Source organism: Sceloporus occidentalis, unplaced genomic scaffold, assembly GCF_023333645.1.
Source record: "Sceloporus occidentalis isolate IW3139 unplaced genomic scaffold, rSceOcc1.0.p SCAF_246, whole genome shotgun sequence".
NCBI classification, from domain to species: domain Eukaryota; kingdom Metazoa; phylum Chordata; class Lepidosauria; order Squamata; family Phrynosomatidae; genus Sceloporus; species Sceloporus occidentalis.
The window spans coordinates 800,704-822,414 of NW_028317226.1; the positions used below are offsets into that span (position 1 = coordinate 800,704).

Consider the following 21,711-nt stretch of genomic DNA (forward strand, 5'->3'; position numbering starts at 1 on the left):
AGGAGTGATGGGAGTGATAAAGGGCCATTGGAACACAGGAGTGATGGGAGTAATAAAGGGCCATTGGAACACAGGAGTGATGGGAGTGATAAAGGGCCATTGGAACACAGGAGTGATGGGAGTGATAAAAGGCCTCTGTATGCCTATGAAGAGATTCCATTAGAAAATTAGCCATTTCCAGCTACAATCGTGATTTACAACATTAACCCCTTCTGCGCTGGATTTCTGATCCGTTTAATATATATATATACCGTATTTGCTCGATTATAAGACAAGGTTTTTTCCAGAGCAAATGCTCTGAAAAATACCCCTCGTCTTATAATCGAGGTCGTCTTCTTCTTACCGGGGTTTGGTCGAGAGCAGTGTCTCTGCTACTAGCAGCAGGAGAACAGGAAGCTAGCACAGTCCTCACATAACCCCTCTGCCCCTTCTCACTATCTACCACCTCTGCCCCTTCTCACTGCCTTCCCCCCCTCTGCCCCATCTTACTGTCTTCCCCCCCGCCCCTCTCCCTACTTCTCATTATCCTTACTTACCTTGTTGAGTCCTGCGGTGGGAGCGGGAGGCGTCCGTCTTCCCGCTCTGCCGCGGTGCACGCTTCACAGCTGAGCGCCGGAATATGACATCATATTTCGGTGCTCAGCATGAAACGCCGGCACCGCCATGGAGAGTGAGGGGCGCCGAGTGGTTGCTGAAAACTTCACGAGCGACCGCTCTGCGCCCCTGCCTGGGACTTAAATTAAAACATTGGGGGTTTTTTGTTGTTTTAACTTTATTTAACATCCTCCATGTTAAATAAAGTAAAAAAAAACTTTATTTAACATGGAGGATGTTAAATAAAGTTAAAACAAAACAAAAAAAACCATGATGTTTTAATTTAAGTCCCGGGCAGGCGCCCCTGTTGCCGCACAGGTCGCACACCCCTAAGGCCAGCCCTGTTGGGAGGGACACATAACCTACCTCCTTATCCTTGTACTGAGTGCAATCATGGAGTACCAGGACATGACTTCACATAATAACGTATCCAGAGGTCACACAGGTTGGCCAAAGGGTTATTAGGGAGGTCTGTGCCTGCTGTGATGTCACATACACAGGAAAGCCTAGATCTAGATTTTAGTTTGCAGTCTTATTTAGTGAGTGCTGATGTTGGTGTGATAAGGCTGTCAAGCGAGCATTGAGATTGTTCTTAATGTGTTTTTACTCAGCCCAGCAGTTGAAAGGGTGATAGTAGGGTATTACGTCAAAGTTGATACTTTATTGGACCAACATACAAAACGATGTAAAGTTACAAAGGTTTTCAGAAAGTCTCTTCTTCAAATGGAACATTTTCTGTGAATATCACTTGTTCAAATGGTTCTTTGTCCTTCACACAGGCGTTGGGGTGGCTGTGACTCCTCTTACAAAGAGTACGCAGAAGAAACAGGAGTCTCAAGTGTCAACGTGAATCGGGACACACATGGCAACATCTTCACAACTGACTTCAAAGACCCGGTGCATGTAACTTATGTTACAGAGAAGGAGAAACCACGCTTGGAGATTCCCATCAGTAGGGTGAAGCTATCCAGAGATGCTCTTCTCTATATTTCTCTGATAACATGTATGAACCTTCCCGGTGACATTGATTCAGAAGAAACTCTTTAAAGATGACTTGGTATGGCCACTTTCACGTTCCACTTACCACGTCTTACCATGTCGAAAACATAGTAAACATAATGAATTATATCATTAATTAGAGAGAAAAAAAACAATTGAAAAAAGTGAAATAAGTGCATTGATATTCAATAAATTAATAAGAAAGAGTTGAATTAAGAGTTCACACTAGAAAACTTGTTCAAGGCTCCACAATATAATAATATCTCCATTTGTCGGGCTTTTGTATTGGACCCACTTGCCAGATAAAATTGAAGATTTGTAACCAATGTGATGAAAACCAGGAATACATCACTCATAACGGGATTCAGATTGAATTAATGAATTTTTATTTATGTATATTTTGAAGAAGCCAGGTGTTGTATCTTTAAAACAATATCAACATGTTGTCAGTTCCATTGTACGGTTGTGTCTATGTTAAGTATCTATCGTGTATTTAAAATATTTGAAATAAAATTAAAAGTGTAGCAAAGTCTTGGTATTGTTCTTACAGAGCTCCACAAGCAAAATGGACGCTTAACTGCATAAGTTGTATGAGTTATATTGAAAGGTGTATGTTTGGACATCAGAGGTCTCTCCTACAGAAGAAATGGTGACGAAAAGAACTCTGAGGTCTAGAAAGCTTATGTGCTTATAGCATGGACCAGGTTAAAAAAGTATAAAGATCAGTGGGTGCAGGGTTATGTAGCAAGAAGGAAAAATAGGAAACTAGAAACTAAGGGTGATGCACAGTTCCCAAAACCACAGTGCATTATCAATAACAATAAAACATGGTGGGGTATACCTTTCCGATCAAAGTCAACAGCCCTACCTAGTGTTAGGCAAGACCACAACATGGTATACAAAAGTTGTGATCTACCTGACCCAAGTTTCCGTGTTTAAGACGTAGGTGCTTTAAGATGAATTTGGAACTGGAAAGAATTACACTTTTCTACAGTTCCAGCTAAAGATTTTGAGAAACATCCTCTGATCCAAAGACAAAAATGGCATTTTCCTTGTACAATCCCCCCACCAAACGCACAAAAAGTCTGCTATAAAAAAAGGTATTAGGACAGACTCCTTAGGTACCACTGCCCTTCCTGTCCCTCTCTACCAGGACTCTGTATCATAAATAGGGAATTGGAAATGTTTTCTATAATATATATATATCGTTCTGCTTTTGCTTTAACAGTAGGATTGCAATGACATCCTGGAGTGTTTTGATTCTGTTTTAGTTATGTTTATTTTTTATTAATACTGCTGTATTTTTGTAATACTGTATTTTCTGACACGATCACAGTATGTTGATCTCCTCTCCGCATCTGGTGTTGTTCACGGTCCACTGTTCATTCTAGAGTCTTTCGGACCCTGGTATGCTTACCAATTTGTTTTAGTGGACCGTTGTTTTACTGTGCAAACGCGGGAGGTGTCTATCATTCCTCTAATGTACACACTATAACTTGTCTTTTCGCATACCTTGAATAAACGGAGATTTGAATTGAGATTAAAAAAAACGTAGGATTGCTGCAATTTAGTAAAACAAGATGAAAATGTTGGGTATTTTGATGGCACATGACCTATATAAAAACTCTACGCAGCTATCAAAAAGTTTGTTCCAGGCAAATTAAAAAAAAAAAAATTATGTAAAAAAACCTATGCATGTAGGATATTTCCATAATCTAAAAAACATATACTGGATTTATCTGCCATAACACATAACCTGTGCCAAAAAATTCTAAAAAACACAGAAGCGTTGGTGAAAAAAAGTTCAACAAAGTATTTCTATAGCTAATTTCGGCAGTGATTGGTGGCCAAATGTCTGCTTGGAATGTGTCCTGAAGCCACTAGTGACATATCCTAGATTGGGTGGTGTTTATGGCTTCTTTGTTTAAAATTTCCAGTTATAAACCCAACATACTAAATGTAAAAAAAAACAACAGTTCCAAAACAGCAATATACACCTTATAAGCCCAATTAAAATGCTCGAAATGCATATACAATCTGGACACCTGAATTGTTGTTGGGGGTATGTTCTGTCAATTTAACTGATTTAGTGATTTAGGGTTTAGATATATATGAAAAATATGGGGTTTTAGTATTTTGTATAACATTACTCATTCTAAATGTTTAACTATGATGTGTGTGAAGATGTAAGTGACGTCTACACATGAGAGGCACTGATGCAAATTTGTAACTTTTTAAATTCATACATTGTCCTTTTTGTACACCTGTGCATGTATAAAAAAACACAACAGAAACTGATGGTCATTTAATTTATTTATTATTAATTACAAAATTAATTAATAGTCCAGTTAATTAGGCCTGAAAGCAATGATCATGGTGACAGCTACCTCGAGACTCACGAAGAGTCACCTATCAGCACGCAGGAGAGGGAAAAACCACCCTAATGGGGGAAACCTCTGGGGAACCATGGCTTGAAAGATTGTCCTTCCCTCTGGACACTAAGAGGTTAACTGTGTATTTATACCTGTAGAGAAGAAAAGGCAAAACGTAATTGACAACACGGAAGCACAAAGCTTCTGTGGATGATTATGCCTCCACCGCAAGCTCTTTCCCTTTAATAGACTGCCTTAACATCATCAGTGCAATATAAATGGACATAGCATTAAACATGGAGATGGCTTTACACATGGACATGGCATTAAACAATGACATAGCATTACACATGGATATAGCATTAAACATGGACATAGCATTACACATGGGCATCGCATTAAAAATAGACATATCATTACACATGGACATAGCATTACACATGGAGATAACATTACACATGGACATAGCATTAAACATGCACATAGCATTTCACAAGAAGATAGCATTAAACATGGATGTAGACCTACTCACGGACATAGCATTAAACATGGACATAGCCTTCCACATGAGCAGAGTATTAAACATGGACAGAGAATTAAACATGGACATAGCCTTCCACATGGACAGAGCATTAAACATGGACATAGCATTAAAAATGGACATAGCATTACACATGGACGTAGCGTTAAACATGGAGATAATAATACACATGGACATAGCATTACACATAAAGATAGTAATACACATGGACATAGCATTACACATAAAGATAACATTAAACATGGACATCGCATTACACAATGACATAGCATTAAACATGGACATAGCATTAAGCATGGATATAGCATTAAACATGGACATAGCATTTGTCACGGAGCTGGCTAGTCCGACCGACTACCTCCGCTGTCTTGTGCTCCCTTAGTCTGGGACAACACACTTTCCCCGGTTCCCCCACTAGCCGAGACTCAGTGTAGGGTAAAACCAAACGAAGACTGATTTATTTTGGACACACAGGGCTGGATATATCCATCAAAACACTCATTTACATAAAATAAGATATTGGGACACAAACCGCTTCCCTTAATCTGCCTCCCAGAGACAACAGGGGCAGTAACGAGATTAACAATACAATGGGGGGGAGAGACTGATTTATGCAACATTAAACTGAAACAATGGCAGTCACTCCCTGGTTGCAGATCCTGGCTGCCTGCTAGAGATAATCCCCTCAGCCAGTGATGAGATGATACTGCTGGGGGTAGCCACAGAAGTCTTTACAAACCCAGGGCCCATAGTCGATAGGGAGGAGGCTGGCAGTTAGGCCTCTCCGGTGGTCCCAGTAATGGAGGGTTCCGTCACAGCATTAAACATAGAGATAACATTAAACATGGACATAGCATTAAACACAGAGATCACATTAAACATGGACATAGTATTAATCATGGACATAGCATTAAACATAGAGATAACATTAAACATGGACATAGCATTAATCATGGACATAGCAGTAAACATAGAGATGACATTAAACATGGACATAGTATTAAACGTGGACATATCTTTACACATAGAGATACCATCAAACATGGACATAGCATTACAAGTAGATATAACATGGACATATCATTACATAAGGATATAGCATTAAACATGGACATAGCATTGCACATAGAGATAACATTAAACATGGAGATAGCATTAAACATTGACACAGCCTTACACATGGATAAAGCATTAAACATGGACATAGCATTTGTGACAGTGTAAACCCCAGGGAGATGCTTAGTGTGGCATTTGGGTACAGGTGCTATCCAGATCGTAAATATGGGTCCCTGGGGTGGAGCAATTGGAGAGCAGGGTGGGCCAATGCTCCGTTTCCCCATACTGTGGAAATTCCATGCCGGGTTTTCCAGGAGGCAAGAAATCTGCAGGATCCGGTCCGGGATTCCTATGGGGCCGGCATCAGGCACAGGTGCTGGACATTAAAAACCCCTATTGGGGGAAGTTCCCTGCGCTCCCAGGGTAAGGAGAGGCCCTGAAGAAGACAATCCTTGAGCCAAGTGAGGCAATACCTGCCTGGACATTTTGTGTGTTGTCTGGGGGAGGTTTTCTAGAGCCTGGCGTAGCTGGGTCTGGCTGGGAGGTTGAGGTAGTGGGTGATTAGGCTGGTCAGTCTGGACCAGCATAGTTCAGTTAGAGAGGGCTCCAATCGGGAGCTAGGTTTTCTTTTGCAGGTTTCACAGATATGCAATACTTTTATCCAGCAAAAAGAAACTTCACGTCCGGATCATCAATAAGTCGTCACAAACACATCAAGGCCATCCTCCATAAGCATATGTATTTCAGCCAGCAATACACAAGGACACATACCATGCAACAGTCAAACAGTGGTTTTTGGGGTTGAATTTCAATTGTGTGTTGATCTATACCTGCTATCGGCAGCAGGGTCTAATATATATATATATATATATATATATATATATATATATATATATATATATATATTTATATATATGGGCAGCAGGGGCTAATAAATGAGTTTTAGATATTTGGACAGGGGCGCAATCTCAGTGCTTGCCAGAGGCGCTATTTTCAGTAGATACGCCTCTCTTTCTACAGATGAAATGGCATCGAAATATATATATATATTTTTTGGACATTGTGGTTTTTTAAAAAATACATGCTGTAAAAAAAACACCACTGGTACAAAAAGTACACCACTGGTTTATGGTATGGTGGGGCTTGGGGGAGAGATAGAGCATACCAATGGGTGGTGCGGCAGGGCAGACACTGTATTGTTTACAAATGTTTCTAATAAGGGGCACTTACATAGACATGCGCGATCAGTTTTTAGACTGCCATCTGAAGTGAGGACGGGGAAGGTGGCTGGTGGGAGACTACCCTTGGCTTTTTTTTGCGCTCCTCAACGAGGGTGGGTAAGACGGCCGCTGGAGTAAATATGCTGCTGCCTATGCCCTTTGTCATAACTACACCTCTTAACCAAAAAAGTCCATCTAAAGCAAAGGTTTGGTCTTTAAAGACAAAATCTTTTTTTTTTTTAAATCCTTGCTAAATGTTACTTACATTAAAATATATGGTTTTTAGTAATTAGATAAAAGCTTCTAATTTTAAGATTACATCTGCTGTCCACTTCTGTAATGCGCCTTGTCTCTCTATATACCTATTTGGATTGTTGGCACACAGTGGCCGACAAAGACGGTTTCCTTAGCTTTTGCAGAAGTAATCCAGGAGTCCTGGTCAATGGGGCTGATACCAAGAAGAAATATAAGAAGAAGAGAGGAAGCGGAGCTGCCTGAAAGAAGACGTGTAAGGGGTCAGTGGACAAGGTAGTACAACATTTTTTTTAATTTAGAAAGAAATATTAATAATGATTATGAGAATAGTCAAAGCTTTTTTTTTTATCATTTTAAATATTGGATGAATGGGTGAGGTGGTGGCCACGGTGGGGTCCTGCTTGGTGCATAGGGCCCTTCTTGTGTTGCAGATTAAATCGTTTACACGATAGAAATTATCAAGAAAGACTAAAGTATCTTAATATATATAGCTTGGAGTAAAGAAGAGGATGGGATATGCAATAGAAACATTTAAATACTTAAAAGGGAATTAACAAAGTAGAAGAGGCAAGCTTATTTAAAAGGAAGAACAATGTTAGAACAACAGGTCATAGTCTAAACCTAGAGGGTCAGAGGCTTAGGGGCAATGTAAGTGTCACATTAACCCTTTAAGGCTGAGGACATGGGTGTGGGGGGGGCACTGTTGGATTTTTGGGGAGACTCCTTACCTGCTTTCCCAGTCCCTTCTTTGGGGGACACAGGGTGACTGGAAAACCCCGTCTGGGCTGCCGGACCCAGACTCTCATGGACTTGCCGGCTATGGGGGCTCTACAAGCCAGGAAACACTCGATGCGCCTGACCGGGACCTAGCAGCAAATTCATGGAACTGTGCGGCCGCTAGGAACCACGACGATGCCTTTGGACAATTGGAACACCGTCACTAAGGACACCCTTTGCCCCACCAAGTCGCTCTTTTGAGGGTACAGAGAGGGAGCTCGTTTGGGAACAGTGGTTTAATTAGCAATCTCTAGGACCAGGGTTTACCCAGCCACGGCTATGGAAATCTGGCTATTGCACTGACTATTCCCGGGATGTTTCCAACGCTGTCACTCAGGGCCCCAACGTCGGATCACACCACTTTTTTGATCATAAAATCTTAGCTTACCTTAAACTCTCCAATGGTACCCCGGGATTGACGCTGCTCTCTCGGCACTCTTTGTCGGGTGGGCATTGCTGGCCATAGAACTGGATGGTGGCGCTGGGCTATCTGGTGGTTGATGGGATTATACCTTTAATCCTATCATGTTTGCTGTATATATATATGTGTGCAGTCCTCAATAAAGAGAGTACTTGGGGGAATATGAAGGTTTAATCCCATGAGTAATTAAGCTTTCAGCGGAAAGGAAGATCTCTACGCCGGAGCTACTCAGTACGAGTACGGGTCTCTGTCACATTTGGTGGCAGCATTGGAATTTCCTTCTTTGTCAAGGGATATTCAAACCACCAACGGGATACCTTCCTCATCCTCGGATGAATGAAATGGTAATTCAATTAGCCTGATATAGAAAAAAATATTCACTCATTCACAGATACTCATTCATTCCCTCAATCATGTATACTCGTTCATATACCCTCGTCCACCCCCTTACCTGAACTGCAGAGCTCTGGGTGCAGCTTGCAGACTTCTGCAGGTGCCGCTGCTTCCCTCTGCGTTGCTCGCACTCTTTGAGAACAACTTTTCTTGTCCCGCTCAAGGAAAGAAGTATTGGAGAAGGGTCATGTGACATGACATAAATTCACATGACTCTGCTCGATTCCTGCTTCCCCTGGGCGGAACAAGAGATACAGTGTATGCAAGCAAAGCGCAGGTGGAAGCAGCAGGCCCCCCTACAGTGGCAGGCCCAGTCACAGTTGCGACCCCTGCTTTTGCCCTTCATTAAAGATGGCCCTGGGGGTCATCCGGCCGTATCGGCCACTTCCGTGCATGGCGGCACGGCCGTTAAGGTTAGATTTAGGTAAGCCGGAGGGCTCAGCCCACCCCTGATAATTAAAAAAGCGGTGGCCTGTTTTTCATCCATACATCCGTGTATGTAGTTATTTGGGCAAGTTGTGGTTGGGTTGACGGAGGTGGTGTTTTATGTATTCCGGAGCACGATCCTCACTACCTTTATGCATGTATATTTCTGAATGTTTGAGAGTTTTGCCCACCATGAAAAACAAATGTGGTATGCATAATATAAAAACCAGTACCACTTTACCGGTTCTCCAGGTTGACACTCAAATCTTCGAGTCACAAGACAAGGGTCCTGACACGACCCACTCCCTGCCCATTTTAATGGGATGAATGATACTTTTGCTAATGCTTAATGCCAAGTCCCCTAAAGGGAAGACATTACCTAAGTCATGCTCCCATTTGATAATAAAGGGCAGTTTCCAAAGTCTGTTATATATTTGTTTTATTTTATATTGGTGCTACCTGTCCTGTAGGCCCTTTGAATAGGTCTGAGTTAGAGTTGATCTGAGGATACTTATGACCAATCGCTATTAATGGAACCCCTGTGTAAATCAGCAGAGGACATTAGTAGATGTTTTATATGAAGAATGGCATTTTCAGTTTCCACTAGATATGCTTAAAAATCAATTCCAGTGTAGCAATAGAAGTCACCATAGTACGTTTTCTAAAATTAGGGTATTCGTGTTGTACATACCAACAAACAAAATGGAATAAAATCCCAAACAATCCAATCTAAGTAAAAAGCAACGCTTTATTTCCAGGTCACACAGCAGATAATAAATTAGCCTTAAGCTTTTCGTGCACTACAGCACTTAATCATATAAATAATAATAATTTATTTTGCACATAGTTCCAAAGCCAGAAAGATTGGTGCATTGTTGGATGTAAACACTTCAAGGAGTGTTTATATGTAGGTGTAGGGTCCATTCAGAGTATACAATCATTTTCTATAGCAGCTCAATAAACCTTTCCAGGCTACTTATCATTAGGTAGTCAGCCAAGTTGTTCCCCTGTTGTACTGCAGGGTAACCTAGGCTATATCATGATAGATGATGATAGATGGTGGTTGCAAGGCCACAAAAATAATAAACCACAGACAGAAAAATGTAAAGCAAAGAAAAATATCCAAAAAGGAAATGTTACATAACAACTAGGATCAGATTAAAAATGAGTCATAGGTATCCACTTGGTGCATGTTATGCTATGCACTATGCATTATGTCTTGTTTAGCTGTGGTACAGAGCTGCAGAATATAAGGGTGTTTTATAAAACAATATTGTGCACGATCCCTGTCTGGAGCTTTCCAGTGCCAAGATGAACTGTGCAGTGACTGCCTACAGGTGAATAGAAAATAATAGAACTGTAGAAAGGCGATGTAGTAATTGAACGACATTGAGCAGTCAATAACTCACTAGTGTACAGTGTATGTTTGTATAATTATATTGAAGGGGCCCCTTGTAACAGTGTTGCCCCTGGGCCCCACCTGACTTTGATTCACCCCCTACAGACATCCCCCAATATATTACTTTTCGCCCTCTTGTAATGAGTGGCATGTCAGGTCCCCACATTTGCCATACGTGGGGAATATTACGTTACAGATATAAACAGAGCAGAAAAAATACTTCTTAACAAATTGAGAATGAGAACCACAAAACGGGATGGTGCCTGACACCATCATAAAAGCACAAGATGGTGTCATCTGAAGTTTGAACAACTCGCTTAGTGTGACTTGTTTCACATCAAAAATCATTCTCCATAGAATGTGCTCATTTATTCATTCTTCATTTTTCCATGCAGAAAGTTACACTAGAGAGAATGTACAGAATGACATAAGTTAATTGCACACTAAAGCAGTTTATGGGACAAATATTTGGCCTTGTATACTAACTACAGTAACATAGCTTGCAACATGTGGTAATTTCCACTTGACCATAAAATGTATTAAAGGGTTCCACCTTAGCAGGCGCTATTTGAGATAATAAAGAAGGATCTGAGATTTTGGTGTTCAGGTGTTTGTCAGTGCGCAGAAGAAATGCAGTTTCAACTCATAGACTTTGCAAGGAAATAGCCGTCCTTGACAAGGTCACCCTGTAACAATTGCTGGCCCTACATAAAGAAATTGGTGAGGTATTTTCAAGAAATCTCACTGTTAAAAAAACCCCCTGGTTTATGTTAAGCAACATCCACAGAGAATGGTAATATCCAACATATATACCGTATTTTTCGCTCCATAAGACGCAGTTTTTTTCCTCCCAAAGTAGGATGAAAAATCAGCCGCGTCTTATGGAGCGAAGATGCATGCAGGCAGGCAGGCAGGCAGGCAGGGAGGGAGGGAGGGGGGGCAACGATATACCGTATTTATCGGCGTATAACACGCACTTTTTTAACTAAAATCCGGAGCTTAAACCCTACCTGTGTGTTATACGCCGATAAATCCGGGGTCGCAACTGAGGCAGGCGGCGGCGGCCGCCAGCAGAGGAGTCCTGGATTTCTGCCAGTCAGGGGGGCCCAAGGGGTGCCGAGCGGTTGCTGAAGACAACCGCTCGGCAACTCTCGGGCCCCTCTGCCTGACAGATATACAGGAATCCTTTGCTGGCGGCAGCCGCCGCCACCGCCGCCTGCCTCAGCGCTTCAACTCCTGTGTTGGAAGCGTTTGTCTCGGGTGCCGGCGCTTTACGCTGGGCGCCGGCATATGACGTCAGACGCCGGCGCTCAGCAGTGAAGCGCCGGCACCCGAGACAAACGCCTCACGCTTCCAACACAGGAGTTTAAGGTAAGTGACCGGGGCGGGGGGGGGGGGAGATCCTGAGAAGGGGGGGTTAGGGAGTTAGAGGGGAGATCCTGAGAAGGGGGGGTTAGGGAGTTAGAGGGGAGATACTGAGAAGGGGGGTTAGGGAGGGAGGTCTTACTGTGTGTGTCTTACTGTGTTTGTGTGTGTGTGTCTTACTGTGTGTGTGTCTTACTGTGTTTGTGTGTGTGTGTCTTACTGTGTGTGTGTCTTACTGTGTGTGTGTGTGTCTTACTGTGTGTGTGTGTCTTACTGTGTGTGTGTGTGTGTGTGTGTGTGTCTCACTGTGTCTGTGTGTGTCTTACTGTGTCTGTGTGTGTCTTACTGTGTGTGTCTTACTGTGTTCATAGCTTATTCAGTTATTGTAATAAATATTTTAGCCCATTTTTTAGCTCAAAATATTTTTTCCTTTTTTTTCTCCTCTAAAATCTAGGTGCGTCTTATCAGCAGGTGCGTCTTATAGAGCGAAAAATACGGTAGGTTTTTGTGTTTTGGGGGACTAAAATGCTCCTTTATATTTACCTTTTGAGTAGGGTGGCAGCTACGGATTTTATGTCTTTTGGATTTTGGATAGTAAGCTATCACTCTTGTGGCCAAACAGTACTTTTGATGAAACTGTATAATTATTCACTTTTTTTATTTTTTGAAAAGTTATTACTTTTTTTAAAGCTGATCACATGGTGATAGGGAATTAGGGTTCTGCAGCCCTCCATTTCTGATTACAGTAAAATGCATTCAGCCAGCAGGTAGAGGGATGATAAGAGATGGGCCCTTTTGGGTATTTTTAACGCTGCCTTCAATGTCACCACTGACACCACTAGGAAAGTTCAGGCCTTTAATATACACAAATCATTGTATTTTTTGGCCAATTAACTGGGGTTGGATCTGAATATGGAGTTTACAACCTGCACACAGTAATATTTTACAAGAAACAGTTAGGGTGTGAGTGAGGTTCTAGGTGTACAGGGCTGGGCAGGCCAGTTAGTCCACTTGGTTTACATTTTTTTTAAGGAATTTATATAGAAAAATACTCCCACGTGTGGCAGCAGTGCTGATGTGTTAAAAATACATTGTAAAGGTGATATAATTACCTGATCAGAATAAAGCTGATGAATACAATAATGAAGATCACAATAAAAGAGAATCCACTAAACCAGTCCAGTGTAGCTTGATATATTTTGATGAACGCAGATGATGCCATCACAGCTATAACTGCCATAATTATTTGAAGAATGGCAAAGATTTTTCCTGAAAGCATTTGAAAACAGAGAAACAATGGTAACTGTAACTGCCACAATTTGGACGTTTTGTAAAACTATATTATTTACGTGGACAGTAAAAGCCTACATGGTTTTCTTTCATATCTGTCACTTTGTGGATAAAAAATAATTCTGTTTAAGTATACTTAGTAAATGCATATAATAAAAAAAATACGTACCGTATTTGCTCGATGATAAGATGACCCTGATTATAAGACGACCCCCCAAAATCTGAATATTAATTTATGAAAAAAAGAAAAAGCCTGAATATAAGACGACCCTATAGGAAAAAAGTTTTACCAGTAAATGTTAATTCATGTAAACTATGTGAACAATTGTTTGTTAATAAAAGCTATGATTGAGAAAAATATTTTGTTTTTGTTCTTATTTCCTTTTTTTCAACCTGCCCCCCCAGTTATGCACATCTGCCCCCAGGCTTGCCACTCTGCCCCAGAAATGCCTTATACCCTCTAAATGCCACTGTGCCCCCATGATACGCCTTTTAACCCTCTATATGCCACTGTGCCCCATGATATGCCTTTTGACCCCCCTATGTGCCACTCTGCCTCCAGAATTGCCTTATACCCCTATATGCCACTCTGGCATTTAGGGGGTTAAAAGGCATATTATGGGGCAGAGTGACATATAGGGAGGTATAAGGCATTTCAGGAGGCAGAGTGGCGCATAGAGGGTTAAAAGGCATTTCTGGAGGCAGAGTGGCATTAAGGGGGTTAAAAGGCATTTCACGGAGCACTCTGCCTCCAGAAATGCCTTATGCCCCCCCATTTAACACTCCCTCCCCCTCCCTCCTCCAAACCTACCGGTGCTTCTGAGTCCCCGGTGCTTAGTCTGGGCAGCGTGTAGAGCTCTACGCGCTTGAGCGGAAGTTGTCTACGTGAATCGCGTAGAGCTCTATACGCTGCCCGAACTAAGCACCGGGGACTCAGAAGCACCGGTAAGTTGGGGGGGGGAATAACACAGGAGGATCCAGGTCCCCTGCATCTGAGTCCCCGGTGCTTAGTCCGGGCAGCATGTAGAGCTCTACGCGCTTGAGTGGAAGTTGTCTACGCGAATCGCGTAGAGCTCTACACACTGCCCGGACTAAGCACCAGGGACTCAGAAGCACCGGTAAGTTGGGGGGGGGCATAACAAAGGAGGAAGATCCAGGTCCCCTGCATCGCTGTGGGGGATCTGGATCTGTCTCATAGTCAGACCTATTTGAGGTCTGATTATAAGACGACCCCGATTATAAGACGAGGGTTTTTTTTCAGAGCATTTGCTCTGGAAAAAACCTCGTCTTATAATCGGGCAAATACGGTAACTTGTATACAATTTTTTATAATGTACCTGTAAATTAAACATGCCTGTTATATCAACACAGTGACTTTAAGCCTTATTTAGACTTCTACAGTGGTCCAGTTGCTTTGTGGCACATTCTTAACTGAGTGAGACATATAAACAGCGCCCCATACTCACCCAATCTGCCACTCCAGTGACAGATCGGGTGCTGAAATTTGTAGCTTAAAATATATTTTAAAAGTTACATGGCTTTTCTCACCATATGATGTTTCCTGTACACGTTTGGATAACATGGACCTGATGGTTGGCACCGGAATCAGAGAGAACAGCATTGCAACTCGAGCTAGATAATAAAAATGTATATCATAGCACAATATTCGAAAAATGGTGTAACCTCAAACGCAATGAAGTAGCAATAAGAAATATTAACACAAATCGCAAAAGGATCAAAGTACTAAGTTATTGCAAAAAGAAAACATATTTTTCACAAAGATTGCTAGTTGAACGTTTACTGTAGTGGACAAAAGAAGGACGTTTCACGAAATTGAAATGCTACCTTTATCGAGGGATGAAGTGCCTTTAAGCATGTGTGGCCCAGAGAGGTGTCTGTAGATGCAAACTGACCCTTCTGGCCAACTTAATTTGACACTATACTGTACTTTGATTAAGTAGATCCAACCCTTGATCCAACCTGGTATGCAGTAAAGTGTTTGAACAGATGAAATATGTAATTATTAGCAGTACCCAGTACCCCATACATACCGTATTTGCTCGATTATAAAACGACCCTGATTATAAGACGACCCCCCAAAATCGAAATATTAATTTAGGAAAAAAACAAAAAGCCTGAATATAAGACTACCCTATAGGTAGGTAAGTTTTACTAGTAAATATTAATTCATGTAAACAATTTTTTCATATTTAATAAAAGCTATGATTGAGAAAAATATATTTTTTTTATTCCCTTTTATTTGCCAACCTGCCCCCCCAGTTATGCACATCTGCCCCCAGGGTTGCCACTCTGCCCCCAGAAATGGCTTATACCCCCTATTTGCCACTCTGCCCCATGATGTCCCTTTTAACCCTCTATATGCCACTCTGCCTCCAGAAATGTCTTATACCCTCCTATATGCCACTCTGCCCCATAATATTCCTTTTAACCCCCTATATGCCAGAGTGGCATATAGGGGGTTAAAAGGCATATCATGGGGCAGAGTGGCATATAGGGGGTTAAAAGGCATTTCTGGAGGTATATATATATATATATATATATAACTGCTAACAGCAATCACACTCCTATCAAGCCAAGGCAGCCAGTACATGCTGGAACCTGGGGATGATAGGAGTGTGAGTACGGCCTCCCTATGCCATGCTACCACCACCACCCCCCTTACACATCCATGCTATCACACACTCATTCACAAACATTTAAATACTCTTCATTCCATTAACCCCTTAACGTCCATTGCCGGGTCAGGCACGTCATGCAAAACGGTCACTTAACGACCTATGACGTGCCTGACACGTCATCAGACTTAAACAAGCTTAGAAAGTGATCAATGATCACTTTCTAAGCTTAAACGGTGTTGCTGTAATGCCTCGATGTCGAGGCATTCAGCAACACCGAGATCGGCATGATGGGCCATGTCTGGCCCCTCCCCGGGGCGTCAACAGCCGCCATACATTGTATGGCGGCGGACGCCCGTTTTAAAAGCGTTTAGGAGGCGATCAACTATCACCTCCTAAACTTCAATGGTGTCGCTGGAATGCCTCGATCAGGAGGCATCCAGCGACACCAAACACTTACCTCTTGATGGACTGTGACCGCTCCGGAGAGCGGTCACAGCCGCAGCTGCACGCAGTCTTCACCATCCGCAAGATGGCGGCGGCCCGGGAAAAAAAATAATAAAGTTGAAAAAGTTCGCTAGACGGTCTCCTGACCTTCTAGAGAACTCTGGCTCCACTTGCTGGTTGAATACAGGTACTGCATTCAACCATACAAGTCAATGGAGGCCAGCTTTCTAATCACTATGTGATTAGTAAAATATTTAAAAAAAAAAAAAAAATTAAAAAAAAAAAAAGAAAAAAAGAAAAAGCTTAAAAAAAACATGGTAACATTTAAAAATTATTATGCTTTAGAGGAACTATCCAGTTCCAGCAAAATGTAAAAAAAAAGTCCAAAAAGAGTAAAATAAATAAAATTAAAAAATAAAGTTTATTATTATGAGCAAGTGCTTAAATTAGCGCTGTATCTTCCCAAAAATCCTGACGTGGAAAAATTTAAATAAAAGCATTTCAAATACCCAAGGGGTGTCTAATTTAAAAAAATGAATGGTTTGATGGGGTAAATTGGAGTGGCCGGGCTCAAAGATAGGGCATAGGCACAGACTGACCGAAATGGGGGGGAAAAAAAGCGCACTTCCAAAATGTGGCATTTTAACCTCAAACACCAGACAAACCCATACATGTGGGGTATGACTGAACTCGGGAGATGTTCCTGAACACATATTAGGGTGTTGTTTGATAGTGACGTATACCTGGAGCTATAAATTTATACCCAAAATACAATTTGTGTGAAAAAAAAATAAAAAAAAAATACTACCACAAAGTGTGGCAAAGGCTGGTGGTAGAATCTGATGCATGGAAAGGGTTAAATACTACCATTTTAAGTACCTTGGGGTGTCTAGTTTTCAAAAATATATGGTTTTATGAGGTAAATTGTAGTGGCCAGGCTCAAAGATAGGGCATAGGCACAGACTAACCAAAATAGGGGAAAAAAAGCGCACTTCCCAAATGTGGCCTTTTAACCCCAAACAGCAGTCAAACCCATGCATGGGTGGTATCACTGTACTCGAGAGATGTTATTGAACACATATTAGGGTGTTGTTTGATAGTGACGTATACCTGGAGCTATAAATGTATACCCAAAGTACAATTTGTGTAAAAAAAAATACCAAAAAAATACTAACACAAAGTGTGGCAAAGGCTGGTGGTAGAATCTCATGCATGGAAAGGGTTAAAATACTAGCATTTGAAATACCTTGGGGTGTCTAGTTTTCAAAAATATATGATTTGATGGGGTAAATTGCATTGGCCGGCTTCAAAGATACCCGAAATGGCACATGGGGGGAAGAATTACCAGATTTGGAAAAAATGGTTTTGAAATAGCAAAACGCTACCTGTACTTAATGCTCCATAACGTGCAGAAAAAAGCAAAAAAACATAAAAACATTGGGTATTTCTAAACTCAGGACAAATAGTAGAATATATTTAGTAGGGTTTTTCATTAGCTTTTTTGGATGAGTAAAAGATTTTTGGGGTAAAAGTCAGAAAATGGGGTTTTTTTTTACATTTTTCATCATATTTTATTACTTTTTTTATGGGAAATTAGATAATATGATTAAAACAATGGTATCTGAAGAAAGCCCTTCTTGTCCTGAAAAAAACAACATATAATTTGTGTGGGTTCACTAAATGAGTGAAGAGAAAATTACATCTAAACACGAACACCGCAAAAGTATTAAAACAGCCTCGGTCCCAATGGTACAAAAGGTAAAACACAGCCTGGTCCTTAAGGGGTTAATCACACATACTTGCTCAAAAACCCTCCCCCACCCCCTTACCTGCAGATCTCTCACTCGAAGACTTCTGCAGGGGCCCGGCTGTGCGAGCAACTTCTCTGGCCCCGCCTCCAGAGGAAGGAGGGGAGGCAGAATTATGTGACACTCTGCTAGCTTCCTGTTCTCCTGCTGCTAGTAGAAGAGACGCTGCTCGCGACCAAAGCACCGGTAAGCAGCCTGGCCCCAGCGGACATTTTTTTGAGGTCTGATTAGAAGACGACCTTGATTATAAGACGAGGGGTATTTTTCAGAGCATTTGCTCTGAAAAAACCTCGTCTTATAATCGAGCAAATACGGTAAGTTCCCATTACTACATTTTGTTTTACTGTTAAATAGTTGTAATGCTTTATTTACTGCCATAGCTACATCGATCGCAGCTCCGATGGGGCCCGTGCCTCTAGGGGGCCTGGTGCGAACGCTGCAAACTCTTCTTCATGTCTCCTCGTACCAGTTAAAAATAGTTTTGAAAGGACCCTTCCAACCTGGACCATGCCAATCCAGGTCAGAAAGGCCCTTTCTAAACTATTTTGAACCGCAACGGCGAGACAGGAACGTATCAGGGTCACATTACGTGACCCTGCGATGAAACAGAGGCACACTGTGCGCGAGCGGTGAGACCTAAGCAGGGGCGGGAGGTGGGATATATGTATATGTGTTTGCATAATGGATGTGTATTTGTGTGTGTGAGAGCATGGATATGTGTGTGTGTGTGTGAGCATGGATGTGTAATTGTGTGTTTGTATGAGCATGGATGTGTAATTCTGTGTTTGTGTGAGCATAGATGTGTAATTCTGTGTTTGTGTGAACATGGATGTGTAATTGTGTGTGTTTGAGTATGGATGTGTAATTGTGTAAGTGGGATGAGAGGGATTGTGTGTTAGTGAGTATGAATAAGTGTGTGTGATTTGTGTGTTTACATATCTTAAATGTTTTAAGAGAGGCAAGGCACAAAAAAGGCACAGACCAGTTGTCTGGGGGCAATAATGGCACAGACCACCTGTTCGCACCAGGGCCTCATGGTTTTTTAGTTACTTCACTGGCTTTATTAGTATTATTAATTAATTAGTTGATTATTTAATTATTTAATAGTTAGTTATTTGCAAAATCCTGGATTTAAAAAGCATTATACTGAGATTGTGGTATTAAAATCATGTACCATATAAGACAATCTCAAAGATAATTTGCAGGTCAGAGTGCGTACCCACTGTGATATAGTTATTTGTTTAATAAATACCTAAAGATACCTAAAACAGGAAGAGAATAAGGAAATATGAAACATTTCATTAAATACAGTTGTATGTGGCAGCATTAATTGCATAAAGAAGCAGAAGTCCAGTTGTAAACCCTTTGTATTATCATTTAAAACACAACTCAACTTGCATTAGAACTTTCCTCTTTGTGTTAATGGTTAATCAGTTGCACAAATAATTACCAACAGATCATAACCACACCTTAAAATAAAAGTGTCCCTCTTAAGCCATTTTAATTGTTGGGGACCATGACAGTAGCACCCCCTTTGATATCAAAGAAAGCTGAGTCGCCTTTGAATAATGTGTACCTTAGCTAATAGCTGTTCAATTAGAATCCATGTGATGATTGATACATTATCAGTAGGTTGGGTTCTGTTAACTTTAGTATGTTTCATGCTTACACTTTCTGGTCTCATGCTTCCACCAGAGACTCGTTAGCGTTCCCAGTTAAGGAAATTCTCATCTTTATATTTCACATAAAAAGTTTTAAAAATAAAACTGACGTTATTGTAGACATGCTCATGAATGTCGCTATACAGAAAAAATACAGTTTGCTAGATTTACATACCAATATAATACACATAGGTCCAGGATGCAAAGGCCATGATCAGAACTCCAACACCAAACGAGAACATCCCAATAAGGATTATGCTATGATCACCCCAAAACTTGGAAAAAAGTAAAACTCCCAGGAAGCTAGTAATGAAAATCATATAGGCTGCAGCATTTCCATAGCCCACTTCCACCGGTCCCCAGTTCAGAGGTTTCTTTAATACAAAGAAATTAATCACATCTTCTGTACCATTAACTGATGCATTGTAAAGGGATACAGAACTGAACAAGAGGAAAATAAGAACTTTGGAGTCATGTGTCTTCACAGGCACATCCATAGATCTGACACCTGACATTCCACTGGACTGATCATCCATTAATCTGCTGTGTTCTGTGTATTCACAATCAATGGGTTCATCCAGGTTTTCAGTTGTGTTTTCCCTTACAGCTTGAGAAGGTTCCTTTATGTTTGCATCTTTCAACTGTGGAATTCTCAACACGAAAATAACATACAAGAGACATAATATGTAATTTGCTAAGCTGCATGAAACTAGGGCAGCCCCCTGGCTATTTCCAATTTGCAAACTGACAAAAATATGTCCAGATATAAGACTGCCAGCAAAACCTGCCATTCCAAACACGCAGGGCCGGCCGAAGACTTAACGCCGCCTGGGGCGAAGTTTAAAACGCCGCCCCCCCCCCCGCCGACGGGGGGGGGGGGCGGCATTTTAAACTTCGCCGACGCCATAATCTACGTTTCCTCCCCCCCCCCGGTACTTACCTTTAAACAGTCCTGCGGCGAGTCTCCCTGCTCTGCCACGGTGCCGGCTTGTAATGCTGAGCGCCGGAAATTGACGTCACTTCCGGCGCTCTGCATTACAAGCCGGCACCGGGACCGAACAGGGAGACTCGCCGCAGAGGAGAGAGAGAGAGAGGGGCGCCGAGCGGGTAAGCGAAAACCACTCGGTGCCCCTCTCTCTCTCTCTCCTCCGCTTCAAAAAAAAAAAAAAAAAAAAAAAAAGCGCTTGGGGCGGCAAAGTGCCGCCCCTTCTAAAGTGCCGCCTGGGGCAATTGCCCCAGTCTGCCCCATTATAGGGCCGGCCCTGCAAACACGCAATCATTTGTAATGAGTCTGATGGATCTTTGGTTTTCTGATGAACCCAGTGTTGCCCAGACCATCACTCCAGCCCAATAAGCTATGAATCCACCAGTTAAACCATTTATGGCAGCTGACCCAAACATCACCTGAATTGGTAAATCCAAAAGAATCAGCAAGAGAAGAATGGAACTGGACACCAAATACCCCGTCAGTGGCACACACAGAGAAAACTTCCTATAATTGTTGTCACCAAGCTTTGCCAGAATGTAGGCAGGCACCAAAGGAGTCAGTTTAGTGATCAGGTTGTAGATGATGTAGAAGTTTGAGATCGATTTCTGAAGATCATTATCACTGGAACTGTTAGTTGTGCTGACTGTCTGATTATAGTAATTTTTTACTAGCAGAATAAGACCTGTGTCATAGAAAGAGCTGGCAAACTGAGCTGCAGCAACCACCGGCTCAATCCAGGTTCTGGACATTATTATTGTCATTGATGTTGTGTGCTTGCTTTCCAGAAGTGTAGGATCTGAAATTGTTTTCCACCAAGTTAAGATCTCATTCTTCTCTTGAGAATTCTGCTTCTTGTTGTCAAAATAGAACACACACTGTGAAAGTATACTGCACTTCTAAACATTCAATAAAATGTGGCTGTTTGTAAAAAGGCAGTACTTCCTCATTTTGCAATGATTTTACATAAGGAGGAAGCCTTTTTAGCTTGTGGTAACCAGGAAATATTAAGAACCAGCAATTCTCAAAAAAATATTGCATGTAAAGGGTTAATCTGCTTTTGTGA

The 21,711-nt window shown here is 41.6% G+C and overlaps 1 protein-coding gene across 1 annotated transcript; it reads right to left on the bottom strand.

Moving 5' to 3' along the window:
* Nucleotides 1-8,532: 8,532 nt before the first annotated feature.
* Nucleotides 8,533-21,397, bottom strand: LOC149276130 (solute carrier family 46 member 2-like). Its single transcript, XM_089503868.1, has 5 exons — nt 20,935-21,397; nt 19,836-20,477; nt 14,657-14,740; nt 12,931-13,087; nt 8,533-8,593 (listed from the first exon to the last, which is right to left on the bottom strand). The coding sequence occupies exons 1-5, from the start codon at nt 21,395-21,397 to the stop codon at nt 8,533-8,535; spliced, it is 1,407 nt and encodes a 468-aa protein (XP_089359994.1).
* Nucleotides 21,398-21,711: the final 314 nt, after the last annotated feature.

Coding starts and splice junctions, on each gene's coding strand:
- LOC149276130 (XM_089503868.1), bottom strand. CDS start 21,397: ATGTCCAGAACCTGGATTGAGCCGGTGGTTGCTGCAGCTCAGTTTGCC. Junction 20,478..20,934: donor CAGACTCATTACAAATGATT/GCGTGTTTGCAG, acceptor GGCGGCGTTAAG/TCTTCGGCCGGCCCTGCGTG. Junction 13,088..14,656: donor TGTACAGGAAACATCATATG/GTGAGAAAAGCC, acceptor AAATGCTTTCAG/GAAAAATCTTTGCCATTCTT.